Raw genomic sequence first — 18,652 nt, 5'->3', positions numbered from 1 at the left:
AGTGGGCTTAGACAAGACAACCACGGGTCCACTCCAGCCTCAGCTGTTATACAATTCTGTGCATTTATGAGCATGTCCCAGTTTTGTTGGGGCAGAATCTCCAGCCAGCCATGGGCTGCAGGCCATTAGCAGTTCTGAGTCAGCTGACCTGCACTGGCTCACAGCTCTATACCAGACCCTGAGCATCAGACTCAGTGTGAAGAGGGAAATGTGCTGAGGAGAGGGGAGCCTTTCATTTTGACCTCCTGCTCAGCCTTATCCTCACCCTGTTCCTGCAGCTCTCCTGCTCTTAAGGACTTCCTTCCTGGGTATTGTCACCACTGCACTTTTGCTGGGCTGAGTATAGTTTTATATATCTTGTATTGACATTGATATTAATTTGGTTTTAACTTGACCATTTCATTAGATCCATTTTTATTTCAACCTGTGGGTTTTCTGTCTATTTCCTGATGGAATTATAGAATTGTTTCAGTTGGAAAAAACCTCTAAGAAGAGCCTGACACCACCATGACCATTAAACCATGCTCCAGAGTGCCATATCTACATATTTCTTGAATGCTTCCAGGGATGGTGATTTCACCACCTGCCTTGGCAGCCTGTTCCAATGCCTGACCACTCTTTCAGTAAAGAAACTGCCAATATTCAATCTGGTGCAACTCGATACTGTCTCCTCTTGTTCTGTCACTTGATACTAGGGAGAGGAGGCCAACTCCCACCTCAATACAACCTCCTCTTAGGTGGTTGCAGAGGTAAATAAGGTCTCCCATCACCCTCCTCTTCTCCAGACTAAAGAATCCAGGTTGTCTGAGCTGCTCTTCAAAGGACTGATCTGCAGCCCTTCACCAGCTTTCTTGCCCTTCTCTGGACATGGCATCAGCATCTCTTGTAGTGAGGGGCCCAAAACCGAGCACAGTACTCAAGGTGTGGTCTCAGCAGTGATGAGTACAGGATGACTTCTCTAATCCTTCTGGCTTCACTATTCTTGATATGGGCTGGGATGCTGTTGGATTTCTGTCACTTTGGGTCAGAACTAGTTGTAGTTCCCTAGGTCCTTCTTCTGGCCCTTGTAAATGGGTGTCACATGTGCCAATCTCCAGTCATCTGGGATCTCCCTGGTTAGCCAGGACTGCTGGTAAATGATGGACCCCCCTTCTCTGCTAGGGTAGGGTCATCGAGTGTCAAAGTAACTGCAGTAGTTTAGCCCCAGATAAGGGCTAAACACAGGCAGAATTAAATACATTGAAATATCTACCCACACCTAGTTTTGTATGGAGTATTAAACAAATAACATCATATTTGCTCTATGTTGTTTTCTCCTAACAGAGTAGTCAAACTTGAAAATGGTGCATTTCCTTCAGAAGAAGCTTAAAATAACTCCTAAGACAGCTAAAGATGAAGATTGCCATAAAAATCAAGTAAAACAATTCCCTGTTCCTGTACCAAAGGCAGTGTTTGGATAATAAGCATTCTGGCAATTGCTGGTTTGGAATTTTTTTGCCCATTTCATGCACTGCACTTATATGAAACAATGATTTTTTTTGCCCATTTTATGCACTGCACTTAGATGAAACAATTATTTTTTTGCCCATTTAATGCACTGCACTTATATGAAATAATTATTTTTTTGCCCATTTTATGCACTGCACTTATCTGAAAGAATGATTCTTTTTTCCCATTTTATGCACTGCACTTATCTGAAAGAATGACTTTTTTGCCCATTTTATGCACTGCACTTACATGAAACAACGATTTTTTTTCCCATTTTTTGCACTGCACTTATATGAAACAGTGATTTTTTTGCCCATTTTATGCACTGCACTTAGATGAAACAATTATTCTTTTGCCCATTTAATGCACTGCACTTATATGAAACAATGATTTTTTTGCCCATTTTATGCACTGCACTTATATGAAACAATGATTTTTTTGCCCATTTTATGCACTGCACTTAGATGAAGCAATTATTCTTTTGCCCATTTAATGCACTGCACTTATATGAAACAATGATTTTTTTTGCCCATTTTATCCACTGCTCTTATATGAAACAATGAATTTTTTTACCCATTTTATGCACTGCACTTATATGAAACAATCTGTGGTGAATTGGTCTTAATAGACCAATATTGGCTAGTAGCTATTCCAGTTTTTGTCCTGCTGTCTAACAGGCTATCTTTTAGACTCATCACTTAGCCATGTCCCTTGTGTAATACCATTGCATTAAATGGAATTGCTCCAAGGATTAGCTTGTTCCTGTAAATATTATTGGATCAAATGCTGAAGCTGTCTCTACTCTTTTGATTGAGTTGCTATTTAGACAAAGTTCTAAAGTCCCTAAGAGAATTGCATGAGAAGGAATTAGAAAGAAACTTCATAATTCAGCTCCCCAGATCATAAATTTGTTTAGTCTTATAGTATCTGCTTATCTCTGAGCACTGCTATTTTTAACTTCTAGAACTATGCTTGAATTTTCACTGAGGCTGACTACACTTTGTACATAAATATCCCTCAAGTAATTAAGTAATTTATTTCACTAAAAGAAAATATTGCTTTGGATGTTTTTGTTTAGTGATTTCTCAGTCTGCTAGTTCTTCACAGAGAGAGTGATTGGCACTGGAATGGGCTGCCCAGGGAGGTGGTGGAGTCACCATCTCTGGAGGTGTTCAAGCAAAGCCTGGCTGAGGCACTTGGTGCCATGGTCTAGTTGACTGGCTAGGGCTCGGGGATAGGTTGGACTGGATGATTTTGGAGGTCTCTTCCAATCTGGTTGATTCTATGATTCTCAAGAAAGAGTGTTAATGTATTACTTGTAACTGTGTCACTGCCAAAAGTTTGAGTTAAAAAAATGGCAAAATTAAGTGACTACATTAGAGAAGAGAAAGCTGAAGCCTTACTTGACTGTCACAAGGAGTTCTGTAGAAAATGAGTCAGGAGAATTTCATTTAAGCAAAATATTTTACTTTTAATAATGCTTCAAAGCTGAGTCCTTTGAGTTGCTTTTGATGCTGTGATGAGTCTGGAGAAATCAGTAGCATTTTTTAATCATTTTGAGCAGTAGTGATTGTCTTTTGGGAGATGTTTTTCAGCATCTGAAATATTCACCTCTATCTTTTGACTAGTAACATTTATTATTAAATTTAGGCTGCAATATTTTTTTTTTCCTTCTTCTGAGAAACTTGGAATGATCTTTTCAGAGATGGATATTAGAGAAATAGGAAATTAGTGATTAGGCATTTACTCTTCCTAGCACTGCCATTTGCATCTTTCAATATGAGCTAGTTAGGTACAAATGCCATATTACTGTTCACTGTGCTAGCCGTTTGGGTAAGAGGCCTTAATGACTAGTCAGTGTGTTTTCAGACCCTTGAGAACTTGTGTGACATAAATTTTTTGTATACTGTGAGTGAAATAGCATAGCTAAGGTGTCCCTGCCTGTGGCAGGGGGTTGGAACTAGATGGTCTTTAAGATCCTTTCCAACTCAGATCTTTCTGTGATTGTATGATGTGCAAAGGATAACTTTGCACCAAGCTACCCTTAGGACTGTATAACCTAGAGAGTATTTTGTTGGAGGTCAAGACCATAGAGGTTGACTGATACTGAATTAAACAAAATAGTACATGCTTGGGGATACAGTAAGAGAAGATTGATCAACTTGATTTTAGAGTCCAAAGCCAAAAGAAAACATTCTTTAAGGTGGAAGGCATTAGAGAGAAAAATTAAGCTGCTCCTCTTCACTCCTTACTTCTTTCTTGGATGCTCCATGACCATCAAGACTGCATTCTACTAGAAACTGCTATGTTCTTAACATCTCAATGTTATCAGCTGTTTTTTCTAACTTCTGATATTCCTATATCCAGCATTCATGTTTTGTCCCTACCATACTGCTTTGTAATTGCATTTTAAGCTAAATGTCTTCTAACTGCAGACTTGAAAACTCATAGATAACTGCTCCTCAATATAAATGCCTATATAGTCTGGACTATTTCAGTTTTTCTTAGAAGAGAAAGAACTGAAGAACTGTTGAATATGAAGATATGACTTAAAAAGAAAAATTAGTTTACTCAAGAATAATATTGCAAATCATAACTTGCTTTTGCCCTACATGAATTTGAAGTTGTTGGGTTTTTTTTGTAGTGTTGCTATGAAAATACACTGTACCAAAGCCAGAAGCAAACTTGGAATGGAGACCTCTTAACTTTGCATTCATGATAAGTGAATGTTTTAGTCATTGATGACCTAATTATTTACTGCAGGATCTGTTCCTGAACTCTGTATCTAATAGACAAGGCAAATAGATACAATGCCTTTGTACTTAATTCCAGGACCGTGATAGACAACCATTAATCCATCTTTTGTTAAGATAAACAAAATTGATGTTTCTAAACAAAATTCTGTAAATACTGCAAGGATTGATAGAGTTTTCCACTGTAAAATTGATCTGGAATGGGATTACTTAATCATAACCAATCTTTGGGGCTTATATTTTAATCCATTTGGGTTATTTGCCAGTTACTCTTGGTACAAACATTGTTTTGGTACGGCAAGGACACGATGTACACATTATACAGCATGGTGCATCTGCTCCAGTTCAAGATTATGCATGAAGAAATTATTGTCATGCAGCACATCTCTAGGAGCTGTATTTGAAGTTACTGTTTTCTTGGCCCAGTGGAAGCTAATAGATGTCAATATTCATATTGTAAATCATAAATAAAAGACACAGACAATGCCTTAAAATGTACAACTTCAAATCCTAAGTTGAAGTCTTTGTTGCTGCTGTAGTTTTCTTGACTTAAACACAGGAATCCATTGTTAGCTTTTGAATGTTTTTCTAAGGCCATTGATTTATTAATGTGCTTAACTCTTATTGTTAGGTTTGATGTGCTATTTGCTGACTTTAATTCGGGCTCAGAGAGTGGCTGTGAATGGTGCTGCATCCACTTGGTGTCAGTGACCAGTGCTGTGCCCCTGGGATCATTACTGGGCCCATTTCTATTCAGCAACTTTATTGATGACCTGGATGAGGGGATCGAGTCTCCTGTCAGTAAATTTACAGATGACACCAAGCTGGGAGACAGATAGGTGGTAGGAAGGTGCTGCAGAGGGTCCTGGACAGGCTGGGTCAATGGGCTGAGGCCAACAGTATGAGATTCAGCAGGGCCAAGTGCAGAGTCCTCCACTTTGGCTGGCTACAGTAACCCCATGCAGCACTACAGCCTGGGGGATGAGTGGCTGGAGAGTGGCCTGGCAGAGAGGGACCTGGGAGTGCTGAACATGAGCCAGCAGCGTGCCCAGGTGGCACAGAAGGCCAATGGCATCTTGGCTTCCATCAGGAATAGTGTGGCCAGCAGGACCAGGGACGTAGTTCTGCTCCTGTACTCAGCACTGGTGAGGCCTCACCTTGAGCACTGTGTGCAGCTCTGGGCCCCTCACCGCGGGAAGGATTTGAGGTGCTGGAGCACGTCCAGAGGAGAGTAACAAGACTGGGGAAGGGGCTGGAGGGAAAGTTATATGAGGAAGGGCTGAGGGAGCTGGGGATGTTCAGCCTGGAGGAGACTTAGAGGGGACCTTATCACTCTCTACAACTACCTGAAAGGAAGCTGTACTAAGGTGAGAGTTGGGCTCTTCTCTGAGGCAACCTGTGGCAGGACAGGAGGGCATGGCCTGAAGCTGCGCTTGGGGAGTTTTAGGTTGGCTGTTAAGAAGCACTTCCTCATGGAGAGGCTGATCAGGCACTGGAATGGGCTGCCCAGGGAGGTGGTGGAGTCACCACCCCTGGAGGTGTGTAAGAAAAGATTGGCTGTGGCACTTGGTGGCATGGTTTAGCTGATGTGGCGTTAGGTTCTAAGCTGGCCTAGATGATCTCAGAGGCCTCTGCCATTCTGTGACTAGTGTACAGTTGTTGAATTTGTGGATGTTTGGTGTCAGAATGTAACTTCAGTATTTTAATGCTGTGTTTCAGTTGTACAGTTTTCTGCTTGCTTGCTTTTTCAGTGCACCATTTGATTCACTGGATAAATGGAATTATCAAACCAACTGTTTGAACTAATTACTTATGCAAAGAGTTTGCTGTTGCAGAAACAAAGAGTTCAACTTCCCACTTCATTCATTTTAGGTTCTGCAGTCTCTAGAATCAGGCCATTGGATCTCAGAGGAACCATATGAGCTTTCATCCAGCTTCCCTGCAGCTCCTGTAAGTTTAATGTCTCTTTAAGCTTGTGAACTTTCTTTTGTTTGTCTGGAAATGATTTGCCATCGAAATTGGTTTTGTGAACGAGAAGGCCTCCCAGGAAAAAAAAAGGCAAACACTGTGAGGAGGGAGCTGGGATTGGTTAGCCTGGAGAAGAGGAGGCTCAGGGGTGACCTTATTGCTGTCTACAACTACCTGAAGGGTGGTTGCAGCCAGGAGGAGGTTGCTCTCTTCTCTCAGGTGGCCAGCACCAGAACAAGAGGACACAGCCTCAGGCTGTGCCAGGGGAAATTTAGGCTTGAGGTGAGGAGAAAGTTCTTCACTGAGAGAGTCATTGGACACTGGAATGGGCTGCCCGGGGAGGTGGTGGAGTCGCCGTCCCTGGAGCTGTTCAAGGCAGGATTGGACATGGCACTTGGTGCCATGGTCTGGCCTTGAGCTCTGTGGTAAAGGGTTGGACTTGATGATCTGTGAGGTCTCTTCCAACCCTGATGATACTGTGATACTGTGATACTGTGATTTAGTTTCTCCTTCCAGTACTTTTTGAAGTGTGTGCAAAAACTTTGGTCAAATGCAAAAAAAATTGATCCACCAATTAATGTCTGAACAAACTACTTTCTTATTTAAGTATAAATATCCTTTAGGTTTTTGTGCTATCATTTGTTTCTATCTATGCTTGTGTATAAATGGGAGAGGCATGTTAACACCTAACAGAAAGATTATTCAGGCCATGGATTCAATATTTTCAGTCCAGAAATCACTTGGGTAATGGAAAAACGGGAAAAATTCTGTGGGCTTCCAAAACTATTAAGTAGGTAAAATGAAGCGTTTTGCTGTGTTCAGTGATTATTCTCAAAGTACTGAATTGTGCAGAAGTATGTCTGTGGGGGCATGGTCTGTCTGTGCAGACCTGCCTCTGTTTGCACCCCATGTGTTACAATGGATTAAACTGTAGTTTTTTGCTCTGGTTTTAAAACAAGTAGAATTTTAGCAGGTTACTAGGTTACTAGCCTAGCACTCTAACAGTTTTGCTGAGAAGAGGTTTCTCAGTTTCTCTTGTGACCGCTGGTTAAGTGTATTGTCATCTGCTGGTTGTTTCTCAGAGCTACAGTGGGGGTTGAAGAAAGAACATTTAATGGGGGCTGAACTTTTTACTGTGATTTTATTAACTGTCACAAACTTACTTTCAACATTCCTTCTAAATCTGTAGTTTATGTAAATTTACCTGTTTGATGTGGAGACTTTATTTCATAAGTTGTCAGTTGTCAAAGTGCAGGGAAACAAAGTTACTCTGAAACTAGCCCTTAATGAGCCTTTTTCACTTAGTTTCTAAAATAAGCATGTTGTTTTTCTCCTTCTTTTCTGTATTTGTGTGAAGGAAGGACACAATACTTCAGATTAGGCTGTTCTGAGTTTTCTTTTTCATGTCAGACTACCTTGTTTAATAACAAAGTACATTTTTTGGAAGGGATTTCTTTTGGAGTTGTTTCTTAGATTCTGCTAGCAATTTTTATTCCTAAAGCAGAAGTAAGGAAGGCTTGAGAGATGGTGAGAAGATAAAATTGAGGGAGGTTATGGTTGTGCTTAGAACCTGAATTGCTTGTTTATAGTAAGCTTTTCTTTCAGAGGGCAAGGTGATCTTTCCATTATCCTTCCAGTCATTTCCCTCTGGAATCATTCTGGTTTCTTACTGTACCAGATATCTTATTTGTAAAGATATGATTATTATTTGAACATTAATTATGCTTGTATCCCCTTTCTTTCCATGTTACTTCTACTTCTTAAGTATACAGGAAAAAATAGAAGTGCATTCTAGTTTTATATATTGTTTATTTGGTTACAGGAAGGAATTAAAAGAAAGGGTTATCTTGCTGTTACATTTAAATTGTTTGTACCAAGTCCAAAGAAGCTGTTGCAGCCTTCTTTCTCCTGTTACTGCATTCCTTCCAAAATGTCCTCCTCTCACTTCATTTCAGTTTGCAGTTTTAAGTCATGCAATGTCATTTAGATAAAATGTCACTTAAAAACATATTCTAAGATTTTGCATTTGTCTTTATAAATTACTCCTTTATACTGAAAAAAAAAAGGTCTCATTAAGCAATTTGATCCATTCAGGGATTCAGGATCTACATCAGTATCTTCAATCAGTTTCCCAGAAGTCATCTAAAAAGCCTCAAACCTTACAAAGATCTTTTTTCTCAGCAAACCAAAACCAGCCATGCAATATTTAATCATTCTCGTCATATAGTGTTTTCTTACTTAAATGATGATGGTTAATGTCAACAAGAAGTTAGTGCCATTTTCCTTTGCCAGGTTGAGCATTCCCACTGTGCCAGATTCCATCATGGTTTTTAAAGAAGTTTTTTTCCTTAAATATATATCAGATATTGTGAGCATTTACTTTTTGTTTAATTATCTGATTCATTCATATAATGGTTTGCGTTGGAAGAGACACTAAAGATCACCTAATCAATGCTCTGCCATGGGAAGTGGCACCTTTCATGAGGAAATAGTCCTCTAGACTCAGCATTTCTATTAGATGTCATAAAATCACAAGATATAGAAGGGACCTTTGCTTCTCTAATTGAATGCTCTGCTCCAAGGGTCTTGTCCAGACTACCCCAAAGGTAATAAATGAATAAATTAAACAAGGAAAGCAATTTTCCACAATTCCAACTTGTGTTTAGAGTCATAGAATCATAGAATCAACCAGGTTGGAAGAGACCTCCAAGATCATCCAGTCCAACCTAGCACCCAGCCCTAGCCAGTTAACTAGACCATGGCACTAAGTGCTTCATCCAGTCTTTTCTTGAACACCTCCAGGGACAGTGCCTCCAACCACCTCCCTGGGCAGCCCATTCCAGGAAGGTGGTGGAGGCACTGTCCCTGGAGGTCTTCAAGAAAAGAAAAGTTTGCTGCCTCTTGTCCTCTTGTACTGTACCTCCAAAAGTGGCTGGCTCTGTCCCCTGTGTCCTACATCAGGTGGTTGTGGACAGCATTAGGACCTCCCTTCCACTTCTCCAGGCTGAAAAAGCCACCTCTCTCAGTCTCTCTTATGTCATGTGCTTCTTGGTAGGTCTGACTCCATTACTAGCTTGATGGCTGTCTGCCAGACTTGTTCTTTAATGCATCTCTTAGAAGTTCATGAAGGCTTTGTATTTATTTGCTTGTTTGCAATAGCTGTATCCTTACAAGTTTGGTAGAGGAAACAATACAATAGAAAACAGCAACCTTAAATACAGTGAAGATTTTTTTGCAGCTCTTCAGATGATGCATGTTGACTTACATTAGTTTTAATTGAATTCAGATCATGAAGTGATATTAGAAGTATTTTTTCTCTGTTATCCTTTGGATTACTAAAGGGTAGGAATTTTCACTGATAAAGGTGTGAGCGGTGGGGTATGCTGAGAGCAGCTTTAATGAGTGTCAGTGTAAAATGAAGAGTTTTATTCCATTTTTCTCATAATTGTGCACTGTTTTGAAGATACAACACCTTTTATTAAGTAAGCCTTCAGAAACATTGTATCTGGGATTTTGTTTTACTCTATGAGACATTCTTGACTTGTAACTGAGTCAGTTCTCTGCCGATACTAAAATTTTACTAAGCATGAGAATGAAAACTTGGAAGTTAACCTGGGGGAAAACAAAACCTCCACAACATTTTGTGTGATTTGTGAATAAATGTGTTCTCAGGCTGAACTGCAGTGTACACAATTTTAAAGCATACAGTATTTTTTTAAAGGCAAAAATCACCCACTACATTAATTTAGTTGTATTCTGACATAGATTGAAGACCTACCTAAAGAGAATTCCTAGAATGAAGTAAGTAAAAATCATAGAATCATAGAATCAACCAGGTTGGAAGAGACCTCCAAGATCATCCAATCCAACCTAGCACCCAGCCCTAGCCAGCCAACTAGACCATGGCACTAAGTGCCTCAGCCAGGCTTTGCTTGAACACCTCCAGGGTCGGTGACCCCACCACCTCCCTGGGCAGCCCATTCCAATGCCAATCACTCTCTCTGCCAACAACTTCCTCCTAACAGCCTGTACTTCCCCCGGCAAAACTTGAGACTGTGTCCTCTTCTTATGATAAAAGTTGTCTTTGGTAGTTTAATTATTTTAACCCATTTTATATTCCTTATTTTTTAATATTAAGGATTAATTATTTTGTATTCATTTAGGGCTCAAAAGTCAATCTCATTACAAATGTTATCAAAAATAATTTTCAAAACAGTTAACTATTGTGTTTTTTTTCTTAAGGTGAGTTCCAAATTCTGTGAGCAAATTACTAGTGTAAATAGTAAACAGAATATGACCACTGCAAAATTTCATTTTTAACCTGTTTTCAAAATCTAGTTATTTGTATTCTGAGTCATGAGCATGAACTTAATTGCATCAAAGAACATGCATATGTGTTTGAGTTCAGTTAGTTTTACAGACCCTGTAGACAACCAGACATCTGCTGTGAATGCTATTGTCTCTGTTATAAAATATTGATCAGTTATTTCACAGGTAAGTGAGAAGTAAAGAAACAAAAGTGCAGTCTTCATCAGAATAGAAATACATACTATATTGTACTTGGCGTGGGTTTGTGTAACTTAAAGATAATGACTGTAGTAAATATGAGCTGAACAAGATGATGATTATGTGGGGTTTTTTTGTGCACAGTATTTCCCAAGAGTAAATGCAAAATACCTAAATGCAGTTTTTCCTTTTTAAATAATGTTATATGGGCTATTGGAAAAAAAAATCCCTGAATAAGTGTAAGAAGTTATTTAGGAGACTATATGAGAAGAAAGCATGTATTCTTTAACTACAGTATTGAACAAATTACAAGACAATATTTTATGTACATAAAAGGCAAACATGACACAGAGATAAATAGTTCTAGGTCTAATTAAGTGTTTTATACTGAAGTAATGTTGAAAGTTCACCAGTGAGGCAAAATGCATATTTCTAAAACTATTGCAGGTATTTTTCACAGTTCCAGTTATTTACTAACAAATACATAACATAAATGAACAATAAAACACAGTCCTTAAGTTGTGCAACAGTTCTTTGGATGTTCTTTTTATTCAGTTGTTTTATATCAGGTTGATGCTTTGGACTTTGTGTGTGGTTGAGTAATATGAGATTTAGCTGATCAAGGTTATTGCAATTAAGGATTGTACTGAACATGATCCCTTCAGAACACTAGCGCGTGTTTTCTGGGCTTGAAAATGAGACAAGTTGCAGATGTGTGTTTATATACTCAGCAAATGAAGTCTTTGAAGATTATACAATGCATAATTCACATCATGCAAAAGCATTTAGAAATCTGCTGGTCGAATCATCATAGTTGTGGCTTTGAGAGAGTATCCCGAGCCTTTCCAATAGTACCACTTGATACCGTTGAACTTATTGTTGTTCTGTCGTAGTGGATAATACATTCCATTAAGGTTAGAAGGACCACATGCATCAAACCACCATCCTGCAAGACAGAAAACAAAGAGAAACATCAACAGAAGTGATTTGTGTAAGGACACTTTGTTCTCTTGAAATAGGAGAGAAATCTAACCCTGGGGTTTCATTCTTATGATTTGGCAGTGTCAGTATAAAATAGTTGCCTCGAGCACAGAAATCTAAATGTATTTATGTATTAACTACATATTCTTGGAGCTTCTGTAGTACATTCTGGTTTAAAAATGAGAAGGGGAGGTGTTGGGTCAATGTTGACTTATTATCAATATCAAACACTGTAGTTCAAGTCTTTTTTTTATCTGCTCTTCAGTAAATTCCTGTTCAGAGATTAGAACTCCTTTCTTATTTCTCTTTAGAGGATTAACTCAGCTATCTGTTTCAGTTCTCTGTGCTGAAACTGGGTAAGAAGGAAAAAAGAGACCTGTTGGTGGGTCATAAGGAAAATTTATTTTTACTAATAAGAAAATATTTTTATACTTCTGTTATGATGGTGATAATGCATGTGCTCTGTTTTGCAGGGCAGTACTCCAATTATCCATTGGGATAAATCAAAGTTGTCTTTTGTCTTGCAAGTAGTGCTATAGGGAAATGAACCATTTATTAAGAGATAACAGGAAGAGAAGTCAAATTTACAATGGACTTGTTTACATTTCAGAATGTGGAATTCTAGATTGACAAATAAGAATGGCTTCTGTGGTTCCAAATAAAAAAATACCATCTAGAACTGCCACAATTAGTGAACAATAATTTAGAAAAATGCTATTTCATAATTACATTGAAATAAGGAATTAAATATGTGTGCTCTTCTGTGGCATGTACAGTATACAGCAGCTTGGGGAGGGGTTCTTCTCTTCTGGATGATCAAGGAAAGGGTTTGTGCCTAAAGAATCAGGAGCCATTTTACTGGTGAATCTCTACAACAGGCTTTGAAGAGGTTGTGGGGAGTGGTAATTAAGTGATTTGATCACTGAATGTTACCTTTTTGGAACAAGAATCTGCTGTCTCTGAAATTAGTTCCATGATTACACTTTCCTGTGTCCCAACTTCGAGACTTCTTTTTCCTCCAGTTTTAACTTTTCTTGTTTTACTTTAGCCCTTGTCAAATGATAAAACATTTCATTTGAAGTCACTATGCCAGTATTTCTATTTGTGAAATGTTGGGCTTCTTCAATAGTCAAAATTTACCAAGTCAAAATATCTCTATTTATCTTGTAGACAGTTTCAGTGCCAATAAAAATAGGAAGACAGAGAAACAAAAAACATTCCTACCTCCTGTTAGCATTTGTGAACATTTGCAAATACATTTGTCATTGTCTGCATCCTTTGTGCTAAAATCATTTCCTGGTTGGCTTATGCTACTTATTTTGCCTGCTGTCCCAGTAAGTCCTTTAAGGTAGATCCTGTAGAAGTGAGGAATGGAAAAAAACAATTATGATGTGGAAATTAATGGTAGTTGATCTGCAAAGTAATGATGGAATAGTTTGCAATAAATATCCTGTTCAGATAGCTGAGTTCTCTTCTGGTCAGTACATTGTTGTGAGCTGTTTTGAAGCAAAATTTTCTCATAGGAGCAGAAATGGTCAGCATAATACTGTAATCAACAGGCCCCACAAAATGAACAGCCTCCACATTTGTGGAGGTGCTTGTTTTGCTCATGTCAGATTGGAAGAAAATGAAAGTGGGTACAAAATTACTCTGGGAATTTTTCATACAGGTCATCACTTAATACATTAAGTACTCTGTATGCAGTGACTTTATTTAAATCAAGTTCAAAAGTTTAAAGCAAGTATTTTTCTATTTCTGTTGTGTTGTTGGCACAACATAGCAATGGACCATTACAGCTTTGCTTCTACGAGAGATAGTAGCATTACCTGGACTACTATTTGCTAACCAGTAACTGATATTTCCAAATATTCCCCTTTCCACTTTCCTAATTACTCTTTCTTTACATATCCTTCATGTATTTATTAGTATTAAATAAATGATGGCTGTTTAAGTTTGCTTCAATTCCCTGCCCAGGCAGACTTTCAGTGAGGCAGCTGCTGTGTGGATCTGCTTACACAGATGTAGATGCAGTCTCCCTGTGGAGAGACAGAGAGCATCAAATGGGGAAGGCAATTACACAGTTATTACTGTGTTACCTCCAACTAGAAGGACTTGAAACTTCTGCTCCCATAGTATCTCTTTTTCATTACTGCATTTCTATATCAAATAGCTTATCCTTTTCAGAGATAGTATATCTAAGGAGGAAATTTAGTTCTGTGAGAATTAACTTGTCCCCAGTTCATAGAATCATAGAATCAACCAGGTTGGAAGAGACCTCCAAGATCATCCAGGCCAACCTATCCCCCAGCCCTAGCCAGTCAACTAGACCATGGCACTAAGTGCCTCAGCCAGGCTTTTCTTGAACACCTCCAGGATGAGCAAATTACTCATGTAAATAGTATTCAAGGTTCCAAGTGTAATGTATGAGCCTAGACTTGATTTTCAAATATCATCTGAAGTCTAATGTAAGCAGAGTATCATTCATTTTTTTATCATTACTTGATTTTTAGAAGAGTGGCTTAGTTTAACAGCAGATGAGAGGCAGTGAATATAAACTGAAAGGAGAGGTTCTGACTGAGTATCAAGAAAACCTTTTTTGACCATGTGGACAGACAAGCAGTTTGCACTGCACCAAGACCCAACAGAATAAAGCCCTGAGATAAGTTTGACTCCAAGTCCATTCTGATCTCAATTTTCTATGAATCTCTGGAAGTTCAGTTTCATAGTCAACTCAACCTTACCAGCATTGTGAATGCAGTAATGTTTCTAATGTACTGGAAGGTGCCTTTAACTGAATAGAATCATAGAATCAACCAGGTTGGAAGAGACCTCCAAGATCATCCACTCCAACCTATAACAGGTACTTAGATTTTTTTCTTTTTCATAATGTTAAATATATTCTTTAAACCACCACATTTTATGATGCATTCCATGTTTGGTTGCATATTAAAATAAAGTATCTACTTACACAAAACAACCTTAATTTTCAGCTAGTATTTGTTTTAATACTTTAAATGGACAAGGGCATTGACCTCTATTGCAAAGGTTGCCTTTATAACTGTTTTAAAGCATGACTTGAAAAAAAAAATCTCTGCTGTAGATTCTGACTGTTTCCAGATGAAAAAATATTTGCTTTGGAGTTCAGACAACTGTATACTACTAAAGCATTAAGATCTAGCATTTTGGGTGAGGGTGAGATGCTGATAGCTTTGGATTGCTCTGCATATAGGACTTGAAATAACCACATCAGTTCTCTCGGATGTCAGAGTCAATGTTAACAACAGCTAGAAAATTTGGAGAAATTGGTCTAAATAGGGACAATTTTTCTGCTCATTCACCTGAAGCTACATGGATCTGAGACTTACAAAGGAGCATTTCATGGGCCATGTAGTAAGAAAGCATCTGTAGTGTCTCGTTTCTTCTGTAACCAATCAAACAATATCTACTGCATTTACAGACAGCCTAGAGAATGAAGTGTGAACTGCCCATGTATTTCAGCTGTAGCCCATGGCTCAAAAATGTCTACTACTATCCTATTTTAAATGTATAGTACTATCATAATTATTTAGATATAAATTATTTATTACAAATATGAATTATTCCCTAATTTAACTAAATGCATAAGAAGAAATTGTGAAGCTTTACATTTTACAGATTGATAGGAGCCTAAGTAGTAGGTCCCTTAAAATCCAATGTTTAAACTGACAAGTTTGGAGCATGAGACTGGATGTTTGTTACTAGCTTCATTTTCAGAGGTAGGAGAGTTGTTCTTTGAGAATCCAAGCCAATGGGTGCCAGAAGGGGAAGGCAGCATTACTCCAGTGTGCTCTTCATGACAAAAGAACAGCTCCTAATAGCCACTGACTTAAGTGGAAAATCTCCTTGCAGTATTATTCATCTTAGTCATCTCCCTCCAGAAATTGACTGTTGAAGAATCAGGACTTAGAGACTGAGAAACCTGGGGCTGTTTAGTCTGGAGAAGAGAAAACTGAGAGGAGATCTGATCAATGTATGCAAGTATCTGAGGGGTGGGTGTCAAGTAGATGGGGCATATCTCTTTTTGCTGGTGTGCAAAGGCTACAAACTGGAACATAGAAAGTTTCACCTCAACATGAGAAGAAACTTCTTCACAGTGAGGGTAACAGAGCATTGGAACAGGCTGCTCAGAGAGGTTGTGGAGTCACTTTGTTGGAGGCGTTTAAAACCTGCCTGAATGCATTCCTGTGCAAACTACCCTAGGGGAATGTGCTTTGGTAGGGGGGTTAACTCAATGATCTCTGGAGATCCCTTCTAACCTCTGAAGTTCTGTATGTGATTCTGTATGCGACTTGATAGCAACCACAGACAGTTTTCTGTTGCCCTGAAGACTGTACACTGCTACCTGCTATACTGGCACATGTATCCTACCTTACACCATACCATCTCTTCATCTTTCTGCATCTGTGTGCTACACTCACCTGATGCACATTAGTAAAATACACATTCTCTCCATTGCAACCAAAAAAAAAATTGGTTTAAGCAAAAGGTAGAAAAAAGGAGCAAACATTTTCTGAGCCAACTGAAAAAAAAAAGTAATTTGTGTGAAATATGGTCATACATCTACATAGTTTAGAATTTTTATTACCAGATCTTTTATTAATTTGTATTTGGTACTTCTACTTACCTGTATTTTAGTTCTTCAGTTGCCAGAGAGAAGTGATCATACAGTGAATATGCCTCATTTCCTTCCCAGTCTTTCAGGTGTATTTTAAGAACGTAACGCTTCTGATTAGTCAGTTGAGAAACAAACTCATTTCCCAGCCAGTACTCCCCAGCAGGGTCACCAAATCCCTGTAATTCAAGTTGTATATTTTAGTAGTTTTGTTTTCTTGATTTTTTTTTTTGAGTTTGAAGCGATCACTTTATCAGTTTTTAAGTCTGTTAAGAATTGTACTGTTTCTGTGAAGGTTATAGATCTGTAATACTACAAAAAGTTAGTTTTAGCAAAGGCAAACTCAAGCATCTGAAACAGTGAATTAATACTGCTTGGTAGATGTGAAGCAGTTTCTGCTGTTGCAACACCAAATACAGATAACACAAAAAAATGTGGACGTATGGAGCAGTTGGTTAATTAAAAGTGAGGTTTCTCTTTAAAAACAAACATTACACTTGCAAGTCTCCTTAGGCAAACTAATACTGCTCTGATATTTCTAAATTATCATTTGAACACAGCCTTCTAAAACCTGCATACATTTGAAGGGTGCTATTAGTATAACTTAACTGTAGTAGATTTCAGATGGTAATAACTACTGTTAAGGCTTCAGAAAACATTAGTTACCATCTTGTACTCTTTCCATGTCCGGTGAAAGTCCACACTGCCATCTTCACGTCTCTGAATAACTGTCCAACCTCCTCCACCAGTTTCCATGTCACAGTAGGCCTGCCAGAGTAAGCATGTAAGAACATAAGTGCATGCAGTCATGGAAAAACAAAAGTACAAACCAGCTGCTTTGCACAGTTCTCTGTAGTGGCAAGCTTTAAAGTATTGTGCTAGCTTGAAGCCAAACCGTCACAAGTATGCAAATGCAAAACGTGTTTTTCCTAGCTTTCATACAAATCACTTGTGGTAGTCCCTAACTGAGTGTCATTCCTTAGTGCATATACCACACTTAACAGAATGCAAATGACACCTTGAAGAGATCTGATAGCTGGTGTTAAAAGAAGCAAAAAATGAATGTAGCTTCTGATTATGTACCTCCTTCTTGCACTGACTTATTTTGGGGTTTTAGTTTCCTGAGGAAATATTTCTCCTAAAAGATGCTTTTGCTTCTCCATCTTCTCTGTGAGAGATTCATTCGAATGCATGGCTTGTCAGAGGACAGACACTGTTAAATGCAGGCAGTGAACAAACTGAAATCTGTTTTTATTTCCACTTCTGTTCTGTGTTGGGGTGTACATGTTAAAGAGGTGGCACCTGTGGGGTGCTGCAGACAGGACAGGTGACCCTAAACTGACCAACGAGGTATTCTGTATGCATCATATTCAGTGTAAAACTGAGACATCAAAAACCTTCTGCTTTCAATCCCAATCCATGCATTCCTGGGTCCAGTTTCGGAATCCAGCTCCTGAATCTGGTTTCTGTCTGCCACTGAGTCCATTCAGGGACTTGCCTAGTGCCTGCCCACAGCATTGGTGGTGATGGTGATGTAACTGCCACCATCAGGGCTGGGTTAGATATTGAGTTTGTATATATTTGGTATATATTTCCTTTTAGTGTTATTATTTTCATTAAAGCTGTTTAGTTTTCCAATCTGTAAGTCTCTCCCTTATTCCCTTTCTCTTCCTCTTTGGGAAGGAAGAGGGGTTAACAGAGAGCATCTGTCATTCATTTAATGACCAGCCCAGCCCTAACATTTGACAATTGCACAAGTATTCCTATCTGGAGAGTTCACAAAGCTCTAGTTTCTCTCATTGGAAAGGCTTTTTTTCCTCTTTTTAACACTTTATATATACACCAACACCTTGAAGCTCTAAATCTTCTTTGGAATTATTTCATATCTTTGAAGAGGTTTTCTATTAACTTAGCTGCATTCTTAATCTTTCATCAAGTAAGTGAAGTTGCATCTTCCCAGTTACAGCAGTGGAGACAAAATATAGCTTCTCACATTTAGATAGGATATTTCATCTGTACAGACTAATTCAAAACAAAGCAAACCAAACACATGCACTTGAGTGTTTCGTTTGGATGTTTCATTTATTTAAAAGAATCTCTCACTGGTTTTCCTTCTTACCTAACTTAATAACTGCTGCTTGTCACAATGTGCCTTTAAATGTCCCAAATCATGCCTGGATGCCACTCTATATGTATGGGTTTTTTTCATCTTCTGCTATGGAGATTGTCTTGTCAGTATTAACAGATTCGAGTTCTCTGAACTGTTAGACATCCTGGAAAAGCCAGAGTTTCCTTCTGCACTCTG

The 18,652-nt window shown here is 38.5% G+C and overlaps 2 protein-coding genes across 5 annotated transcripts in view; one reads left to right on the top strand and one right to left on the bottom strand.

Moving 5' to 3' along the window:
* The window catches only part of MCPH1 (microcephalin 1), a 128,861-nt gene that overhangs the window by 32,927 nt on the left and 77,282 nt on the right, over positions 1–18,652 (top strand). For 2 of the 3 annotated variants that reach the window (XM_064145846.1, XM_064145848.1), the window contains one exon: positions 6,114–6,191. The exons of the other annotated variant lie outside the window; for it this stretch is intronic. In XM_064145846.1, the coding sequence (XP_064001916.1) occupies positions 6,114–6,191 (78 nt within the window). The remainder of the gene's footprint in view (positions 1–6,113; positions 6,192–18,652) is intronic. 3 annotated transcript variants of the gene reach the window in all.
* ANGPT2 (angiopoietin 2) overlaps positions 10,980–18,652 on the bottom strand; it is a 49,030-nt gene continuing 41,357 nt past the window's right edge. For both annotated transcript variants that reach the window (XM_064145844.1, XM_064145845.1), the window contains 4 exons: positions 17,014–17,115; positions 16,360–16,526; positions 12,921–13,051; positions 10,980–11,661 (listed from right to left, as the gene is read on the bottom strand). In XM_064145844.1, coding sequence (XP_064001914.1) covers positions 11,501–11,661; positions 12,921–13,051; positions 16,360–16,526; positions 17,014–17,115 — 561 coding nt within the window. In that variant the 3' untranslated portion in view covers positions 10,980–11,500. The remainder of the gene's footprint in view (positions 11,662–12,920; positions 13,052–16,359; positions 16,527–17,013; positions 17,116–18,652) is intronic.

Source organism: Pogoniulus pusillus, chromosome 7 (assembly GCF_015220805.1).
Source record: "Pogoniulus pusillus isolate bPogPus1 chromosome 7, bPogPus1.pri, whole genome shotgun sequence".
NCBI classification, from domain to species: Eukaryota; Metazoa; Chordata; class Aves; order Piciformes; family Lybiidae; genus Pogoniulus; species Pogoniulus pusillus.
The sequence above is the reverse complement of the archived record's forward strand: the minus strand, read 5'-3'. Positions and strand labels throughout refer to the sequence as shown.